General features: G+C 56.5%; 1 protein-coding gene across 1 annotated transcript; it reads right to left on the bottom strand.

The window, feature by feature from the left end:
• Positions 1-932: 932 nt before the first annotated feature.
• On the bottom strand, positions 933-14460 carry FGF6 (fibroblast growth factor 6). The gene is made up of 4 exons (XM_006175544.3): positions 13893-14460; positions 12853-12956; positions 3475-5211; positions 933-2058 (listed from the first exon to the last, which is right to left on the bottom strand). Exons 1-3 carry the CDS (start codon positions 14236-14238, stop codon positions 5035-5037), a joined length of 627 nt encoding a protein of 208 aa, XP_006175606.2. The 5' UTR covers positions 14239-14460; the 3' UTR covers positions 933-2058; positions 3475-5034.
• Positions 14461-16504: the final 2044 nt, after the last annotated feature.

The raw sequence follows: 16504 nt of genomic DNA, 5'->3' as shown, positions 1-16504 counted from the left end.
GAGTATATAGTATTCAGAACCCAGCATTGCTTGACTGAAGGCGCACCGTAATCTCCCCTAGAGGCTGCGTGGGGACGCAGAAGAGGGTGCGGGCTCGGGTGCGGGAAGCGCGGTGGGGGGGCTGCCGGGCTGGTGGCAGAGGCGCAGGAAAGGGGAAGGGGTCTCGTTCTGGTTGTGCCATCCTGGCTGAGAACCTTAGGATCCCTGGCCTCCTTCTTCGTCTTTTTACTTATAAAAAGGTTTGTTTTTTTTTTTTTAATTTTTATTTCATAGCGTCTCTCTTAGCTCCAGTGCTCCACAAGGCTGTCATCTTGCTAGATGAGTGCTTTGCAATATCTCCGTTGCCTGGGGCGTGTGTTACAGGCCAACTCCAGAGCTCTCCTGGGCCTCTGGGCCGGGCTCTGCTGGTGCGGCTTGGGAAGCTACACTTGAACACCCTCATGGGTGATTTTTTTAAAAAGGTTTTAAAATTTATTTACTTAAAGGATTAGGTCCCAGGGATTGAACCCAGGACCTTGTGCATGCTGAGCACACGCTCTACCCCTGAGCTATACCTTCCCCAATTAATTTTTATTTTTTTTTAATGCAAGTTTGTAAGAAGATGGGGGTCTATCTCTGCCTTGTTCACTCCCACATCCCCCAAACCTAGCCCCATGGCAGCCCGGAGCCTGGGAGCCCAAGATCGATTTCCTGATGAGTAAAGAAGTGAGTGCGTGCGACAGTCCGAGGAATGTGGATGACCGGTCTGGTCTACGGTAGCTTCGTCCTCCTTTCTGGACCAAACTCCCCTTTTGTGAAAAGATGAAGTGACCCACACGACTGCCTCCTGCCTTAATAATCCACCGCACCAGGAAGTGATGCTTTCTGCTTCCACGTCGCCCTGCCTCCTTGAGAGGAGAAGAAGAAACAAGAAAATCGACCACAACCCAGGGAAGTGTTGTCGGTTTTAATAGGAGGGGTGGAGTCCAACAGTTTAAGGAACGTATAAAAAGACCTTTTACTTTTTGCTGGAACATGATATGATTTGTGCATAGCACATACATATTAAAAAAAATAGGAGCATCAATTTTTACAAGCACAGGACTGAGCAAAGTCCAAGTTTTCCCCCCCACTAGACCCAAGCTTGAGGACAGTTGTGCACTGGGACCCAGCCTGAGGTACTTACTTGATTTATAGAAAGGGAAAGCCACGTAAGGACACAGGTGTCTGAACGCTGGACTTCCAGCAGTTCAGTGAGGTATACGAACATGGTTCTGCGCTGGCGGTCTGGGTGCTGGACCAGATCTGGGGTCTGTTCTGGGCGTGTTCGCTCCCTCCTCCTGCTCTGGGAGGAGGAAATGCCGGCTCAGAGGCAAGCACAGTGGGAAAGCTCTACCTGTCCTTCTGGCCCTGAGCCAATCACGCCTCCCTCGGGAGGCAGCAGAATGAGCTGGCCGGGTTCTTGCCGGGAGGAGGTGGGGGGCAGCTGCTAGAGAGCCACGCTGCAGGCGCAGGACCCGGAGACCTGGGGGAGGAGCACTGCGGGGGGAAGACGTAGGTGTCTTCGAGCTCGTGTGCACGTGAAAAGGGACAAAGGGGAGGGAGGGCAGAGGGGGCATTCCCGTGTCTTGGAGCCCAGCGACCGCCTGTGGTTTGCACCAGTTGCCGTGGCACAAAGTGGGCAAAGACAGTGGACGCCCAACCCCGGGAGGAAAGGGAAGCAAAGCTTGTGGCCTGTTATGTTTCCTTCCTCCCTCGGGGCTCGCCCAGAATGAGAGTGTGAAGGATCTGAGGTCCAGGACAAGAAAGGGCCGGAGCCAGCCCGGGAATAGGACGGGGCTGGGAGAGAATGTCAGGCCGGGCTATTGGCCATGTGTCTGAGGGAGAGAGGTCTGTGGCCGGGATCGGAGGACCAGAGAAAATCTCCTCTTTCTTAAGCAGACAGCAGCCCGACTTGGGCCCTGGAGTGTGCGCTGCAGGTGTGGCGGGACGTGGTGGCAGAGGGGAGGCTGTGAGGGCTGACGGCAGGGTATTCATTACAAGAAGATATGCTGCTTTGCGACGGAGGCTCCGACCTGCCTGGAAAGTGGGGAGGGAAGGGGGTTAGAAGGCAGCAAACGCAGAGCACCGTCAAGAGCAGGGCCAAGCGGGGGGTTTGCTGCTCCTCCGAGGTCCCTCTGCTGCCCTGGGGCTGGGGTGCAGATTCTACGCAGGCTCTCAGCTAACACCTTCCCAGCCGGGGGCCGTCTTCCAGGGGTGCACGTGTGCCACTCTCTTCTTCATCGTTTGCTCTTGAAGAGGGAATAAGGCAGCTTCCCCCCCGGACCCCCCCCCCCCACTTTGCAGGGAGCTGCTAGAGAAGCTTCAGGATGGAAGGGAGGCCAATTAGCGACGGAAGTCCATAAACCAGGGACATAGCTCAGGATGTGGGGGAGGGAGGGAGGACCCAAGGCGTCTCAGGACACTCTCGGCAGGAAGGTGGGGTTCACTCTTGTCCCCCTGCTTATGCGGCCTTGTCTGCAGCCTTTCAGACCTGACGGGGCTGACGGGTGGGCGTGGGGCCCAGACGGCGATCGGACGGGAGAGGGCTCCGCACACCTGCACGCGGACACAGCGGCAGGAGAGGGTCCGAGGAGGCGCTTGCCGGTCTCGCTCTGTTCCTGCCCTGAGCCCGCCTCTGTGGCGGGACTGACTTCCCCCAAGTCTGAGTCACCCAGCGGTCAGAGAGGAGGCCCTTGGGAGACTTCCCTTGGATGGGAAGGTTTTTAAAGGGTCGGGGACACACCCCTGCCTCGGAGGTGATCATCAGCGTGTGCAGCCCCTCGTCCAGCCCGGGCCCTAGTACCAGTGAGATCAGACGCCCAGCGGCTGGTAGGGACGCCAGCCGCAGACGGCGCCAAGGGAGGACTGACCATCAGGCCTTTCTGACTCGGCGTATTTCAGAGCCTCTCCTTTCCACTCCCAGCATGAAAAATGGGAGTAGACATTTAGGGACAGTCCTCGTCAGGGTTTGGACACTTTTATGAGCCTCTAAGGAGCTGCAGGAAAGACCTCGCCATCGGAGCCCTGCGAGTCTCTTTAGAAGAGCGCCCTCTGACGCCGAGGTGGTCACGACCTGGAAGAAGGGACCGGCTGCTTTGGGACCTAAGGCTTTCTTCTCCCTCCCAGATCTCGGTCCCTCTGCACCCCCAGCCCTCCTACACGCCCACCCCGTCCCACCGGGAACTGACGCGCAGCCCAGGCTCTGAGCGCGTCCGTTTCTGATGGAGCCTGTTAAAGAGGGTGCACTGGGGCGAGACCTCCCGAGAAACAGTCAGCTGCGCCCCTGCCTCCAAGCGGACCCACACTTGGACTATTCGCAACAGTGAGGATGGACCAATGTCCTCCCGCTTCTGCTTCACCAAGACCCCAGCCCCAGCCAGTTTCTGCCCAAGGCTTGACCACACCCTCTCTTATCCTGAGCCCTTACTGCCCTGCCGTCCCACCCTCGCTCACCTGGGTATGGCCCCCCCACCCCAGCCCCTTCTGCCCAGCACACGCCTTCCCGATGTTTGCCGGCAGAGGAGGCGGCCAGTAGGGTGTCCCTTGGAATCGCCAACCTCCATCTTCAGCTCAGCTCGGATCTGTCTACAGATGACATGAAGGCACTTGTCGGGGGCGAGGGCTTGTCTTGCAGGCTGGGGCCCCCGAGAGTCGCAGAGGGCGCCAGCCCGTTTTGTGACTCAGTGGTTCACGTATGCCGACAGACAGTATTCGGCTCTGCCATGGCTGTCTCTGGTTTCAGGAACATTCCAATGGTTCCGGAATCTGCGGGTTCCAGGCAGACAACATTTACGGTCTCTCGGGGAGCCTCTGCTTTAAATACTCTCAAAGGACGGGAGGCAGGAATACACAGCACAGCAAGGAGCTGCTTCAGCCTGACCGCTCAATTTCACGGGATTATCACTCCTCGCTGACTGCAGGGGGTCAGAGGGGGTAAAGGTTGGAGGTCACGGCGCCCATTCGACTGCATCCAGGCACCAGCGCGTGTGGAAGACGAGGACGGCTGGGAAGGAAGTGAGGGTATCAGGTGAGAACTTGGGTGCGTTTCCTGGACGGAGCTGGAGAGGAATTAGCATCTGTCGTCCAAAGCCTCTCCGTTTCCTCCGTGCCCTAGTTTGTACCCCTCATCCCTCGCCAGAGAGGTTGCCATTATTAGGATCCTTGTCATCCGGGGTTAAAATAAGCCCTGGTTCACTGTGAGGAAAAGTTATGGGCAGGCAGCCTGGCCCCGGCGTGGTTTTGGAGCCACGCGCAGCACTGGGTCCTCCAGGCAGAGGACTGCTCCCCGTGGGACACCCACTCCCTTCCACTGCTTCTAGCCCACGACGCTGCTCTGCTCCATCCCTCCAGGAAGGGGAGCCCTCCTCCCCAGCTCCCCTGGCAGGGCGTCTCAGTGTCCCCGGAGCCCTCACCGGCAGGATGCCAGGAGTGCCTGCTCTCTCTTTCTGGCTTGCAGCTGAATCTTACTCCCCGTCACCTTGCCCTCTCTGCACCAAGAGGGCAGCTGCTCCCTGCCCCCCATGCAACCCCTGCAGTCAGCGGCCTCTGAAGGGAAAGGTGATTGGAAAGAGGCAGCATGGGGGCCCGCATCAATCCTGCTGCTTTGACAGGTGACATTCTTGCAGGCAGATTCCTGCAGCGAGGACACTGGGAGAAAGAGACCTGCTTTTCTGAGATGCCTTTGCTCCGATGCTGTCGACCAGGATGTGTGGCTGTACCTCAACACACACGTGCCTCCTCCCTGCTTTTCCTGTCCCCAAGGTCACATTCCACAGGTGCCATCTCTATCTTCTTTCCTCAGGCGAGGTCAGAGCGTGGGATCAGTTGCCATTCTGGAATACTGGCTGCAACCCCACACTCAGGTGGGTCGCACACCATGGGGTCCGGCCGCCAAGGGGACTGACCCTGGTCTCCCCAAGCACCAGAAGAGCCCAACCCAGGAGTCACGGGGAGAGGGGACAACTGTTAACTTGTGCAAAATTCCAACAGAAAAGCTGCCTCCCTTCAGGGCCCTTATATCCTGGGAAGGAAGTGAGTGACAGTCATGACCGGGGACACCTTGCTGCCCCGCTTCACCCGTCCGTATTTGCTCAGTGCGATGTACGTGCCTCGGTACAGGGCTGACTCGTAGGCGTTGTAATTATTGGGCAGGAGGGTTTCTCTGAACTTGCATTCCTCCTGGAAGCTGGGCTGTGAGAGAAACAGACAGAGGATCAGCGATAACCAAGGCATGGCGGTCCCCTGGCCGCGAGCTGCTCCTTCCCGTCCTCAGACCACCGCCAGGAGAGCTCAGCCATCCTGGAGGCAGAGGTGGGAAGGGCCACAGGAAGCGACTTCAGGGCTGTCGTGGCCCCCCCTCCCCTCCCCTCCTTCACGATGAGGAAGCCCCGGCCCAGCGTCAGGGGTGGGCTGTCTGTGTCACGTGGGTGGAGGGGTGTCTGCGGACTTCCAGTCCCGGCACCTGCTACTAAGCACCGCGATGCTATTCCATTCAGAGAAAGAACCAGGAAAGGACGAAAGAAGCTGTTTCCTCAAGTCCACTGCCTAGTGGGGCAGGACTGAGGGCCAGGTTCCACTTAGCAGCTCCCGGGTGTGACTGTGGCACCTCCTCCCCACCAGCCTCCGGCCCCTGCTCTGCAAACCGCGTGGTGGGGGAGCAGCGGGGCGGGCGGGCGGGCGGTCAGTGGAGGGCGGAGACGGGCGGCTTTCTAAGCCCTTCCCAGCGCGTCTGTTTAACACGGTGACTCTCTCCCCACTTACGCTCTGTCATCGTCTTTCCCAGTTTAAGGACCAAGTTGGCTGCCCTGAAGGAGCCCATCCTTGGTTTTGACTGGGAGCCCAGAAGGTTCCAGTGCCCACCCCCTCCCTGGCCTCAGCAGTCACGGCTCTGCGGGGACGGGCAGGAACAGAGACGGTTACGGAACAGAGGAGCAGCGATTTTTACGGGAGAAGAACCTGGTTCCCGCTGTGACAGGCGGTGCCGTGCAGTCTGGGGCTGGTGATGAATCGCACCCTTCAGAGCGGGTCGTGTGAGGACCACCTGTTCAGAGAAGGAGGGCTGGACTTCCCGTCACACATCAGCAAGTTCTCTCCCAATAAATCACCCAAGTCCTCCTTTCCTCCGAGAAAAGCGGGCCCTTTGCCCCCCCCAGCCCACCCGGGTCCCTGCCCCGAGGGAGGTGGGAGGGCTTTCCGTGCCTCAGATGCGGGAAGCTCCATGGGAGCCGGGAGACCTGGGAGCTAGTCTTTAAAGAAACACAGAATGAAACCGAGAGAAATAGGCAGCGTATAATATCCGACTCCTTCCTGCTGAGTGAGGCCACCGGCTATAAAAAACCCGCTCAATGGCTGGGCGGCTGGGCCAGAGATGGCACCTGCCCTTCTCGAAAGGCTCGTACTATGTGCTCCTGGCCCAGCCGGCAGTGGGGTGGATGAGAGCCTCTTCCTGTTGGGAACGGACAGTGATGAGCTGGCTGCTCGGGGCTCTGACTCCCGGGCCCTTCGAGTGTCGCAGTGCCGCAGCACTGGGACAGGGCACGGTCCCCACAGGCTGTGTCTTGATGGGCACGTGATGCGGGATGAATGATTCTCCAACAGGGACCACACTGACACCCACGGACGCCCGGGAGTGAGTGGGGGGCAGCGTGGCCTGGGGAGCCCTTTGCCCGCTGCTGGGTGAATGCCTCCACCCTATGCCTCGCGGGCCCCTGGGTTCCTGTTTACAGAGCCGCCTCATGTGAAGGTCATTTGCTTGAGATGAACATGAAACTTCCACATCAACCGGCTTCTGAACACCACGCGGGGAGTTTTGCCTTCACGAGTTTTCATTTTTCTTGTTATGGCTCAGGAAATAGTTATAGAACAGTTAAAGGAAGGAACACAGACAAAGGAAGGAATGCCCTGAAGCAGGGAAAAGAAACGAATCGAAGTAGGCAAAGAGTTTACGAAGATTCACTTCTTACTGAACCGGGCAAATGATTTCCCCTCCTAAGCCTGGCTCCCTCACCTGTGAAGTGGGAGCAGTGAGAGCAATTATGCCATAGAACTGGGCTGAGCATTAATTGAAGTAATTCACAGAAAGTCCTTGGCCCAATGCCGGGCAGGGAGTGAAATAAGAAATAATTGGTATCACCGTAATTATTCTTCTCCAACTGATCCACGAATGACTTGAAATCACAGGCCCTCAAAGACGCTGGCTTAGCTGGGATCACCCTTCCTGCAGAGCTGCTGTGGGCTACGGGACAACTCAGCTGCCAAACCCTGCTTTTACTGCCCAAGTGGCAGGAGGCCGGGAGGCTGAGTGAGAGCGCGGGGCCCGGATGGCGGGGCTGCCCCAGCCCCGCACGGCTGGGGCCTCTCGGGGCTGTGGTTTCCATCCCTGTGTGCAGGGTGTCGGGGCAGCTGATGGGCAAATCTCTGGAGCAACAGCATGAAGAGAAAAGGAACTCAGGATGGATGGTAAAAGCTAAGCAGAAATAAAGCTACATGAATTCAAAGTTCAGGGCAGAGCAATGAGCGAAATACAGCCCAGAAGTAAACCCAGGCATGAGCACAAAATAAAAATGGGTCTGAAATGAATATACAAGAAAAGTGGCTTGTTAAATCACTGGGGGTAACACGGTGTTGGAAAAATGATCTTATAAATAATAATAAAAATAATAAAGTTTGATGTATGACTTTATTCCTAACACTAAAATAAATCCCCAAAGGAGTAGATTTCCATGTGAAAAAATGAACCCTGAAAGTCCAGAAAAAATTTTAAAAAAGAGAGAGAGAGCGAGATCTCTCTAAGCAGGACACAAAAAACTAGAAGCCATTTTAAAAAAACCAAAATAAATAAATTAGACTTCTGCTTGGAAAAAATTACCTCAAACAAAATAAAAAAACAAATAACTGGATACAAAATACTTACAATGCATGATATTTTGTAATACATGTTGCCATACATCACATTTTTATGACATATTCAGAATTCTTCACTCACTGAAAAATGGATGTTTGTGAACAGTTCACAGAAAAGGAAATACAAGTAGCGTCTGAATATAAGAAAATATGCCTCACAGAGAAACATAAACCATGAGGGTGAGACCACGTTGTTAATTGTCGGGGGTTGCAAGCAGGACAGGGTTTGCTAAGACACTTTCCCTGGTGAGGGCTCGGGGCTGAGAATTCTCATCTGATGCCCGTTGGTGGGTGTATTGTTATAACCACTATAAAGAGAAAATTTATGATATTTATCAGAATAAAATAATAAATACAGCTTTAACTAGTAATTCCACTTCTAGGAATTTATCTGACTGGCTCACTCCCACTCTTGTACAGAAGTGACCCACTCCGGCATCATTTAAAATAGTGAGAGACCAGAAACCACCCAAGTGTCTGTCGGGAGGGAGACCCCCACCACGGGAGACGCTGAGCCACGGAAAATTGTGAGCCCCTTTGTGCACTGACTTGAAATGGTCTCCAAGGCACACTGCTAAGTGAAGAGGCCAGATGCAAACAGTATGTGTAGTTTGCGTGATTTAAAAAAAATGATACCAGTGTGAGCACAGGCATGGGGACCCCGGTTCTTTCTGGGATTAGACCCAAGGGACGGGCAACCGCAGTCACTCTGGGGAGGGCTCTGACACAGCGGTGAGAGTAAGACTGAATTTCCACGGCATATTCTTCTGTGTCTTTTTTCCCCTTAAACCACGTCCACGTGTTACCTAGTCGTCTAAGTAGATTATTGAAGATGGGAAGGGAATTCAGGACGGAAGATGGACCAGGGAATGGAATGAGAGAATCTTCGTATCCGAGACTGATGGTCTCTCCCCTCTCTGCCCGCTGCCTTCCCCTCTAACTTTTTATGTCCCTAGAAAGCAGCCCGCCTGCCAGTTTCCGGGGGAATTCACTTCTGATCTGGACGGTGGTCAAGGGAGCAGTTTCGAGCGTGGTTTGCAAACTCTAGAGAGGTGATCAGATCTTGGGGTGGGGAGCATGGGGAAGAGCTGGGAAAGGGGGAGGAACTGCGCGACTCAGGCTAGGACCTCAGGGCATCTGCCCAGATGCTCTGGTCTAGAACGCGTCCAGTTTAAGAATCCAGGCCTCGCTAAGGTCTGGATCTCCTAAAGCACATTTCATGCGTGGTGATGGTTGTATACACACTGTGCTTCGTTCTCTGCTCATCAGATTTATTTTTAAATTTATTTTAAAAATTTTGGGGGGTGGTAATTAGGTTTATTTATTTGTTTGTTTAATGGAGGTACCGGGGAGTGAACCCAGGACCGTGTGCGTGCTAAGCATGCGCTCTACCACTGAGCTAGACCCTCCCCGCCTTCTGCTCATCAGAGTTTGATGACTCAACCCCTTCTTTTTTTTTTTTTAAATTTCTGACCTCTGTTCCTTTTCTCTAGCCTACCTCACAGTCCTAGCCTTCCCCAGAATTCTGTACAAATTTAAAGTGAGGAAAGAGAAATGGATGCAGTCTGCTGTAGAAACCTCTCCGCCCCTCCCCTGCCCGTTCCTCTCTGCGCCTCCTCCGCCCCATCCTGGGCGTTCAGGTGGCTCCCAGGCGGGTGGCAGGGGGCCAAGGCCATTTCCCCTGAGCTCTCCGCTGCGGCCCGATGCTCCAGGCCGGTGGGGCTTTCCCGCCGCCCACGTGGAGGCCCCCGCTGGTATCAAGACTTAGCCCTTCGATCCATCTCTCCGCGTGGGTCCCTGCGCTCTGCGGCTCACGGCTCAGGAATGCTGGCTCCCTGGCTCACGCCGTGTTAGTAAAAGCAGCTACTGTATATGATTGCTTGAACAAATGAAAATAATTCCACTGGATCACATTTCCCGGGGCTGCCAGGCCCCGAGCTCCAGCGTGACAATGCCTTAAATTCCATGTAGGTCTAATCAGACTTAGGAGGCACCCAGCTCTGAAGCGTCCAGCGCCCATTCTGCAGAGGGGTGGAGGCAGGGGTGCTTCGGCACGAATTACGTCCGGTGGAAACGCCCCTTGGAGCCTGGTGCGGACCAGACATCCACTCCAGCCTCTTGTCTTGCTTCCCTAGGTGGCCCGGACTGAGGGAGGTGTTTTCTTGCCTTTACAAACTTTCCTTCCAGGGCTGCCCTAGACCGCTTGTCCCTGGTACTCCTGGTTGTGAGAGTGCATGGGAGATGGAGGAGCGGGGTGTTGGCTGGATTAAAGGAGGTGGGTGGTGAGAAAACCCCAGAACCCTCCTTGTCCTAAGACGCTCTCCTCCGGCAGCCCCTGGCTGCTGTGATTTCTGTCCTTAGTGAAATAGAGAAATAACACCTCCCGGCTCTGAAGAGGCTGCTGACCCCCGTTCCTCGCACACAGCTGCACTGGCGGTTTAGACGCGTTTGAAGGTGCTTTCACTGGCTTGTGGTGCTTCTCATTCCCGTGTGGCTCTTTGTAGCGGGTGGGCTGCAGACAAAGCCCTGTGTGAGGCTGCCTGCAGGGCTCCCCAGGCTGCTCACTGCTCTGGGGCTCCATCTCCCCGTCTCCCAGCCCCTCCCAGCCCCTCCACTGGGTGCTAACACTAGGGGCCGTTTGTCCCATCCCCCCAGGAACCCGTCTCCCCTAGGGGAGAGGAGCAGCTAACTGAGTGAGGGGACACCTCTGTCCTCCCCTCTGCGGATGAAACGAATGCTGCACTTTGCACGTTGTCACTGTGCTGATGATGATAAGGATGGAGACCCAGTGATAACTGGTAAAACAAGATCACTGAAAAGCGTAACTGAATTCCTGGCAGCCTTTGTCACTACCTGCTTTTAACGGCCAAAGGAGTCTCATAGAACCAATGTCACGTGGAGATCTTTGATATTTTTTTCTTTTAAATTTTAAAAAGGTCAAGGAGATTGGAACTCACTGATTCCTGCCTCGGTCCACATCCGAGAGAGTAGAGGTCCAGGCCCACAGAGGGTCAGAGACTTTGTCCAAAGTCAGCCAGGAGCGGGAGGGCAGGCGGGCAGGCGCTGGGACACCTCGGTCCCATGCATGGAGTCCTGCAGCCACTGGCCCCGTTCCTGCCTCTCCACCCAGTGCGACTGCAGGCCTTCTGCAGGCTGCTGAGAGGGGCTCTTTGGGCTGCTCCTCTGCAGGGAGGGGGTGCTCGCTCCAGCGGAGCCTAGGGTGGCCCGAGCTGCCGCCTGTCCTCTCCATCGCCTTTGCAGACAGCGGTTCAGGGAAAAGGGTGTCTGAGAATCCCAGCCTCTCGCCCGCTTCCTCTCTCAGGGCCCTCACAGCCAGCGTAGCCCCCGAAGGGCCGTGAAGCCTGGTGGGCTCTCGGCCTGCTAGCACCTCAGAGATACCTGGGAAACTTAAGAAAACAGAAGACTAAACAGACTTGTAGGCTCGCATTCCAGCCTCACAGACTAAGCACCTCTGAGGAGGGTCCCCAGACACCTGGGCCTTTAACAAGTTACCAAGGCGATGTGGATGCGAAGGGTCCCCCTGCAAGCCTCACCTCGGGGGGGAGGGGCGCCAGAGCCTGGCGCTGGGCCTGTCTGGACAATAGAAATAGCTCCCCTGTTCTGAGCACCTGCGGCTTGCCAGGAGCTCTGTGGGTGCTTTCTGAGCACGGCCCCCATCCCCGGCATCCCTGGGAGGCGCCTTTGATCCTTACCCTCGCTTTGCAGAGGGGACCCTGGGTCTCCAAGTTCTCAGGTCAATCAGGGCTGAGTGCAGACCTGTCTCAGGCGCTACAGGTCACACCTGCCCGGACGGCCGGCAGCAGAGGTGCGCCTGGTGCGCGGCCCGGACTGAGATCCAGCGCCTGCCCGCCTGCCCTCCTGCTCCTGTCTTCGGAGGCCCCCTAATTTTAATGCATCCCTTGTCTCCACGTAAACCCACCTGGATCAAGAGGTGTTAGTGCTGAAGATGGCGGGCCGAGGCCACCCGGGCACCCCATTTGGGTACTTAACAACCCTTGTCTGTTGCCACAGCCTCCCGGACCCCAGCACCGATCCCAGATCTCCCTGCCCGCTTCCTGACCTGCAGTCTGTCCCCACGCAGAGGCAGGACAGCCCTCCACACCCTCCCCGTAAATAACTCTGCTATTCCTTGATGTTGGCTCAGAGACCTTCCTTTTTTGTCTTCTGATTTCTGTCAGAAGAACTCCCAGTGTCTTCACCTTCCTAGGGATGATTTCCCAGCCCATATTTTGGAATAAGTCAAGTCATGGGCCGAGAGACCCAGGAATGAGGTGGACCGAGAGAGCAGGGGTTTTGGTAAAAGTGCTTAGAAGTTGGAGAGCTGAACCAAAATGCTGGTGTTGGCCCCCCCGGGGGCAGCTGTGATGGGGAGAAGGAAGGGGGTGGGGACTGGCGCCAGCCAAGGGGCTGTAACAGGGAGGCTGCTTCTCTGGCCCGTGGGATCAGAGATCAGAGGACTTAACCCTTCAAGTAAAATGTCCACATACTAATGAAGTTGAGGAAAAGAGCCTTATTTCTTCTCCTTTTACTGTGCTCTGGGCCGGGGGCTGAGAGGCAGGCCACTTGTCCAGGCCTCTCCAGCTCAGGGAATCTAACCTAACCGTATGCCTGGATGGCAGCTTTCCGCTGGAATGCGGGCTTCCCTGGGACCTAAGAGCCCTCTCAGCCGGGGTTCCTGCCTAATGACAAGGCTCCGGGAGGTCGGATCAGGAAAAACACGGCCCAGAGCAAAGGCCAATGAACTGTGCAGCACACAAAGGGTGAGCGCCTCACTTGCACAGGCCCCTTCCAGGCCCCTCCCCCTCCTTCTACACAAACACTCCGTCTTTGCTCAAGATTTTGCATCATCGTCAACCACATAAGCTTCAGGCCTCACACACGCGCCGCTCCCCGGCCTGGGGGACTCACCGTCGTGTACAGCCTTCCTTTACTGTTCATGGCGACGAAGAGGGCACTTTTCACCCCAAAGAGACTCACCACGCCCCGCTCCACCGTGGAGATCTCCAGCAGGCCTGATAAAGACAGAGGGGTCGCGTTACCACAGGCTGGTGGGAATCAGAGCGGGACAGGACGCTGCAGGTGACCCTCCCGGGGCACTGAGGCCCGTCCCCCGCTCCTGGAAGGTCGGACCCTCCGTCGCCTCCTCCCTGGTCTCACTTGAGGAGATGGACTGCCTGGCTCGGCCAGTCCTGCCCACACACTGCTGAAAACCCAGTGAGTTCTGGCATCGGAGGTAGAGCTCGCCGTGGCCACTGAGGCACCTACCCAGGGTCAGCTGTGAAGCTGGGCGTTCATTGACTTAATCCTATACAGTCCTCGATGTGGGTAAAAAAAGTGAACTCTGATGAGTTTTGTTCAAACTGTATACGCCCCGTGTTTCAACAAACCGCTGCCCATCTAGCCCTGTGACACTGCAGCCACACGAGGCTGCCGGCTTGCCGGGGTCCTGCAGCCCCACCCCCTCGGGGAGAGCCCACCTAGGCTGGTTGGACGGAGGAGGCAAGGAGAAACCAGAAGGGGGGCTTCAGCTGGAAGTTCTGCAAATGACTTATCTTTCCCCCTCAAACGGGGAAGCTAAGTAAAAACCAGCTTGTGTCTGATTTGGTCCAAGCATCCTCACCCATTCTCCCCACCCCGGCTGCATGGCTCCCCAGGCTGGTGGCTCCCGGTGGTCCTGCAAGGCCACGGCTGGGCCCGTGATGCTGACATAGTTAGTGTCTCAGGGGCTCCGTGGGGTGATGGCAGAGGTCACCAGGGTGCTGGGGCCCCGCACATGCAGGGTCAGAGCCAGCCTGGGGGAGGGGGCTGGGCTGACGAGCATCCGAGGGAGAATCACTTTTTCCCCTATTCGTAAGGGGACCCCAAGCACCAGCGCAGGGCCCCTTCATCCTCCATCCCTGCTTGTGCCCCGGCCCCCGGCTTCCCAACTGGCTGCAGCTGGCACTCACTGTAGGGACTCTCCTCGTGGGTCCCGCTGATCCGGCCGTCGGGCGGCACCTGGAGGTGGAAGCCGATGCCCACGTTGCAGTAGAGCCTCCTCTGCCGCTTGAGCCCCACCAGATAGCCGCTCTCCCAGGGGACACCAGCGGTCTCCCCGGCCAGCCCCACGCGAGACCTGGACAGCAGGGCGCCCCAGCCCCTCGAGCCCAGCCGTGTGCTGTTGGCGCGGATGCCCACGGGGGAGGGCTCCACCATACCCACTAGGACGCCGAGGAGGATGAGGGCCCGCAGTGCGCCCCGCAGTCGCCCTGCTCCCCGGGACATAGTGATGAGCGGCCTCTGTCCCAGGGCCATCCACCTTGCCTCTCAGGCACGTGGTCAGAATTAATGGCCCTAAAAATACCGCCCTTCTTGTTTTTCTCTGCTCGGCATGGCGGCAGGGGCTTATTTTTGGAAGGCAGTTGAAGGCTGCTGACATGAAACCAAAGCCTGCTTTGGGCACTCGGGACTGGAGCAGAGGGACCCAGGCTGAGCCGCGGCTGGTAGGGACCATGGCTCAGGGACGCGGTCGAGCTGGCCCGCTTGCTCCGACCCGAGTTGATTATATTTGATTTGACCTATCTTTATAGTTCAGCCGCCCGGCCCTCCCCTCCAGCCATCGGCGCCCTGACGTCACCTGCCCCAGCTCACTTATCCAAGGCTGTAACATTAATCTGCTCTTGGGCCTGGCTGCCTCCCCAGACCCCCATCTCCCTCCCCACGCCCCAGGGATTCTGGGAGCCACTGTCATTCCAACTATGAGGCAGGAATGAAGTGCAGGGAGCATCTCAGAGGGAGGGAGGAGTTGGCTGGGGGCCCAGGGCAAGAGGGAGGCGAGAGGCCACCCAGGACCCAAATTGGGCAGAAGTTCTTGGCCTGGTGGTGCTGGCTTCCTTATTTAGAGGGCAAAGGGTAAAGACGGAGGAAGGCCTGGTGGCCAGCGATGACCAGGGCTTATGAGTCACCTTGGAGACGAGGTGTGGAGGGAGCTCATGGTTGAGGGCAGCAGAGGCTGGGGGTCCCTGAGAGGCTGAACCCCTTCAGCAAGAGAGAGCAGAGACGAGGTGGTATCCAAGGAGCTGGAGGGCTGCAGAAGGAGCGGGGCTGGGGTCAGTCTTCTGCTCCCATCCTGGTCACCGCGTTCACCCAGCCCAAGAGCAGTTGTGTCTGACCCTTCACAGAGCCCCCAGCCACTTTCACACGGGGGTTCACCCTTGGCCTCTGACCGACATCATTCCCATTTTACAGATGAGGAAGCTGAGGTGTAGAGGGCTTAAGCGACTTGCCAGAGTGACCTTAGCTAGTAAGGGGCAAAGCCAGAACTTACAAAGTCAGCCTGAGTCCAAAGCCTGTGCTTTAACCTCTGCACAGTTGCCTGTAATAGAGGTTAGATTCCTACAGCCTCCTTACTGCTCTTGTTAGATGCCAGGAGGACACCACAGAGTTATCTCAATAGCACAGAGTGATCCACCCATGCTCCCAGGCTGGAGGCAGCGGGCAGCCTGGGGAGATTTCCTAGAATGAAGCCCACGGCTCAGGGACTTCCCGAGACCCCAGCCCTCCCCTCTGACCCCCAGCGCCTGCCCTGGCCCGGGACCTGCCTCCAGTCTGCTGGCATCTACCTGCCTTCTGCTCCCCTGCCCAGTTCACCTGGACCGATGCTTTGGTTAGGATTTCCATCAAATCTTGCCTTTCAGTTTTGTCCTAGACATGTTCTCCCACCCCTTGAAGCCCAGCTGCCTCCTGCCATTACCTTTGGTCAGTAAAATGAGTGGGGAGTGGAGACGGGTTTGTACCTCCGCTTAGCCCTCACTGTAGGGCCCCCGGCTCCTGGGCCGCCTTCCCCTCCCCGGCACCTCCAGTGCCAAAGGCTCTGCCCGTCAGCACCGGCAGTGTCCCTCCCCCCCCCCCCAGCAAGGAAGGACTGGCACCTCGTAGGCACAGGTCGGGCCTACCATGTCGGCCTTTGTTAGAAAATTCGCTTAAGAAAAGCATCATTTAAAAAAAAAGCAGACTGCGGACTAGGAGGGCCTTGAATAACCCAAAGACAAAGCCGTCAAAAACAAGGGCCTTCACTTTGGATTTCCAGCGACTTTTCATATGCTCACACTTCCGTGCCTGCAAGAACAGCTGACACCCTCCTCTCAGTGTTGACTTTGGGATCTGGTGCGAATTAAGCTGCTGATCTGACTTAAGGAGGAGGCGGCCCAGAAGCACACTGGGACGGTAGGAAGTCAGAAATTAATGCTTGCCTTCGGCTGGATGGAGAGGTGTTCCTCAGCAGGGGTCAGAGTCTCTGCGGATTTCTTCTTGGAAGCCATCCACTTTGGGACTACTTTCGAGGAGAGAGTAAACCCTAAGGAGGTCTGTGCCAAATGTCAATAAAAATAGTGAATCACATCACCTCATCCCAGATTCTTTGTGCTGAGATTGTGGTTAGCGTCTTACGAAGCCAAGGACTTTGCATGAGAACGGAGGACACCTGAATATGAGTCTCAACTCCACTACCTGTTAGCTGTGTGACTTTGGGAAAATTGTGAACCTCTCTGAGCCTTGCTTTTCCATCTGGGAAATGAGACCC

This window comes from Camelus ferus, chromosome 34 (assembly GCF_009834535.1).
Source record: "Camelus ferus isolate YT-003-E chromosome 34, BCGSAC_Cfer_1.0, whole genome shotgun sequence".
NCBI lineage: Eukaryota > Metazoa > Chordata > Mammalia > Artiodactyla > Camelidae > Camelus > Camelus ferus.
Note: the sequence above shows the minus strand (reverse complement) of the source record. Positions and strands in the feature narration are given on the sequence as shown.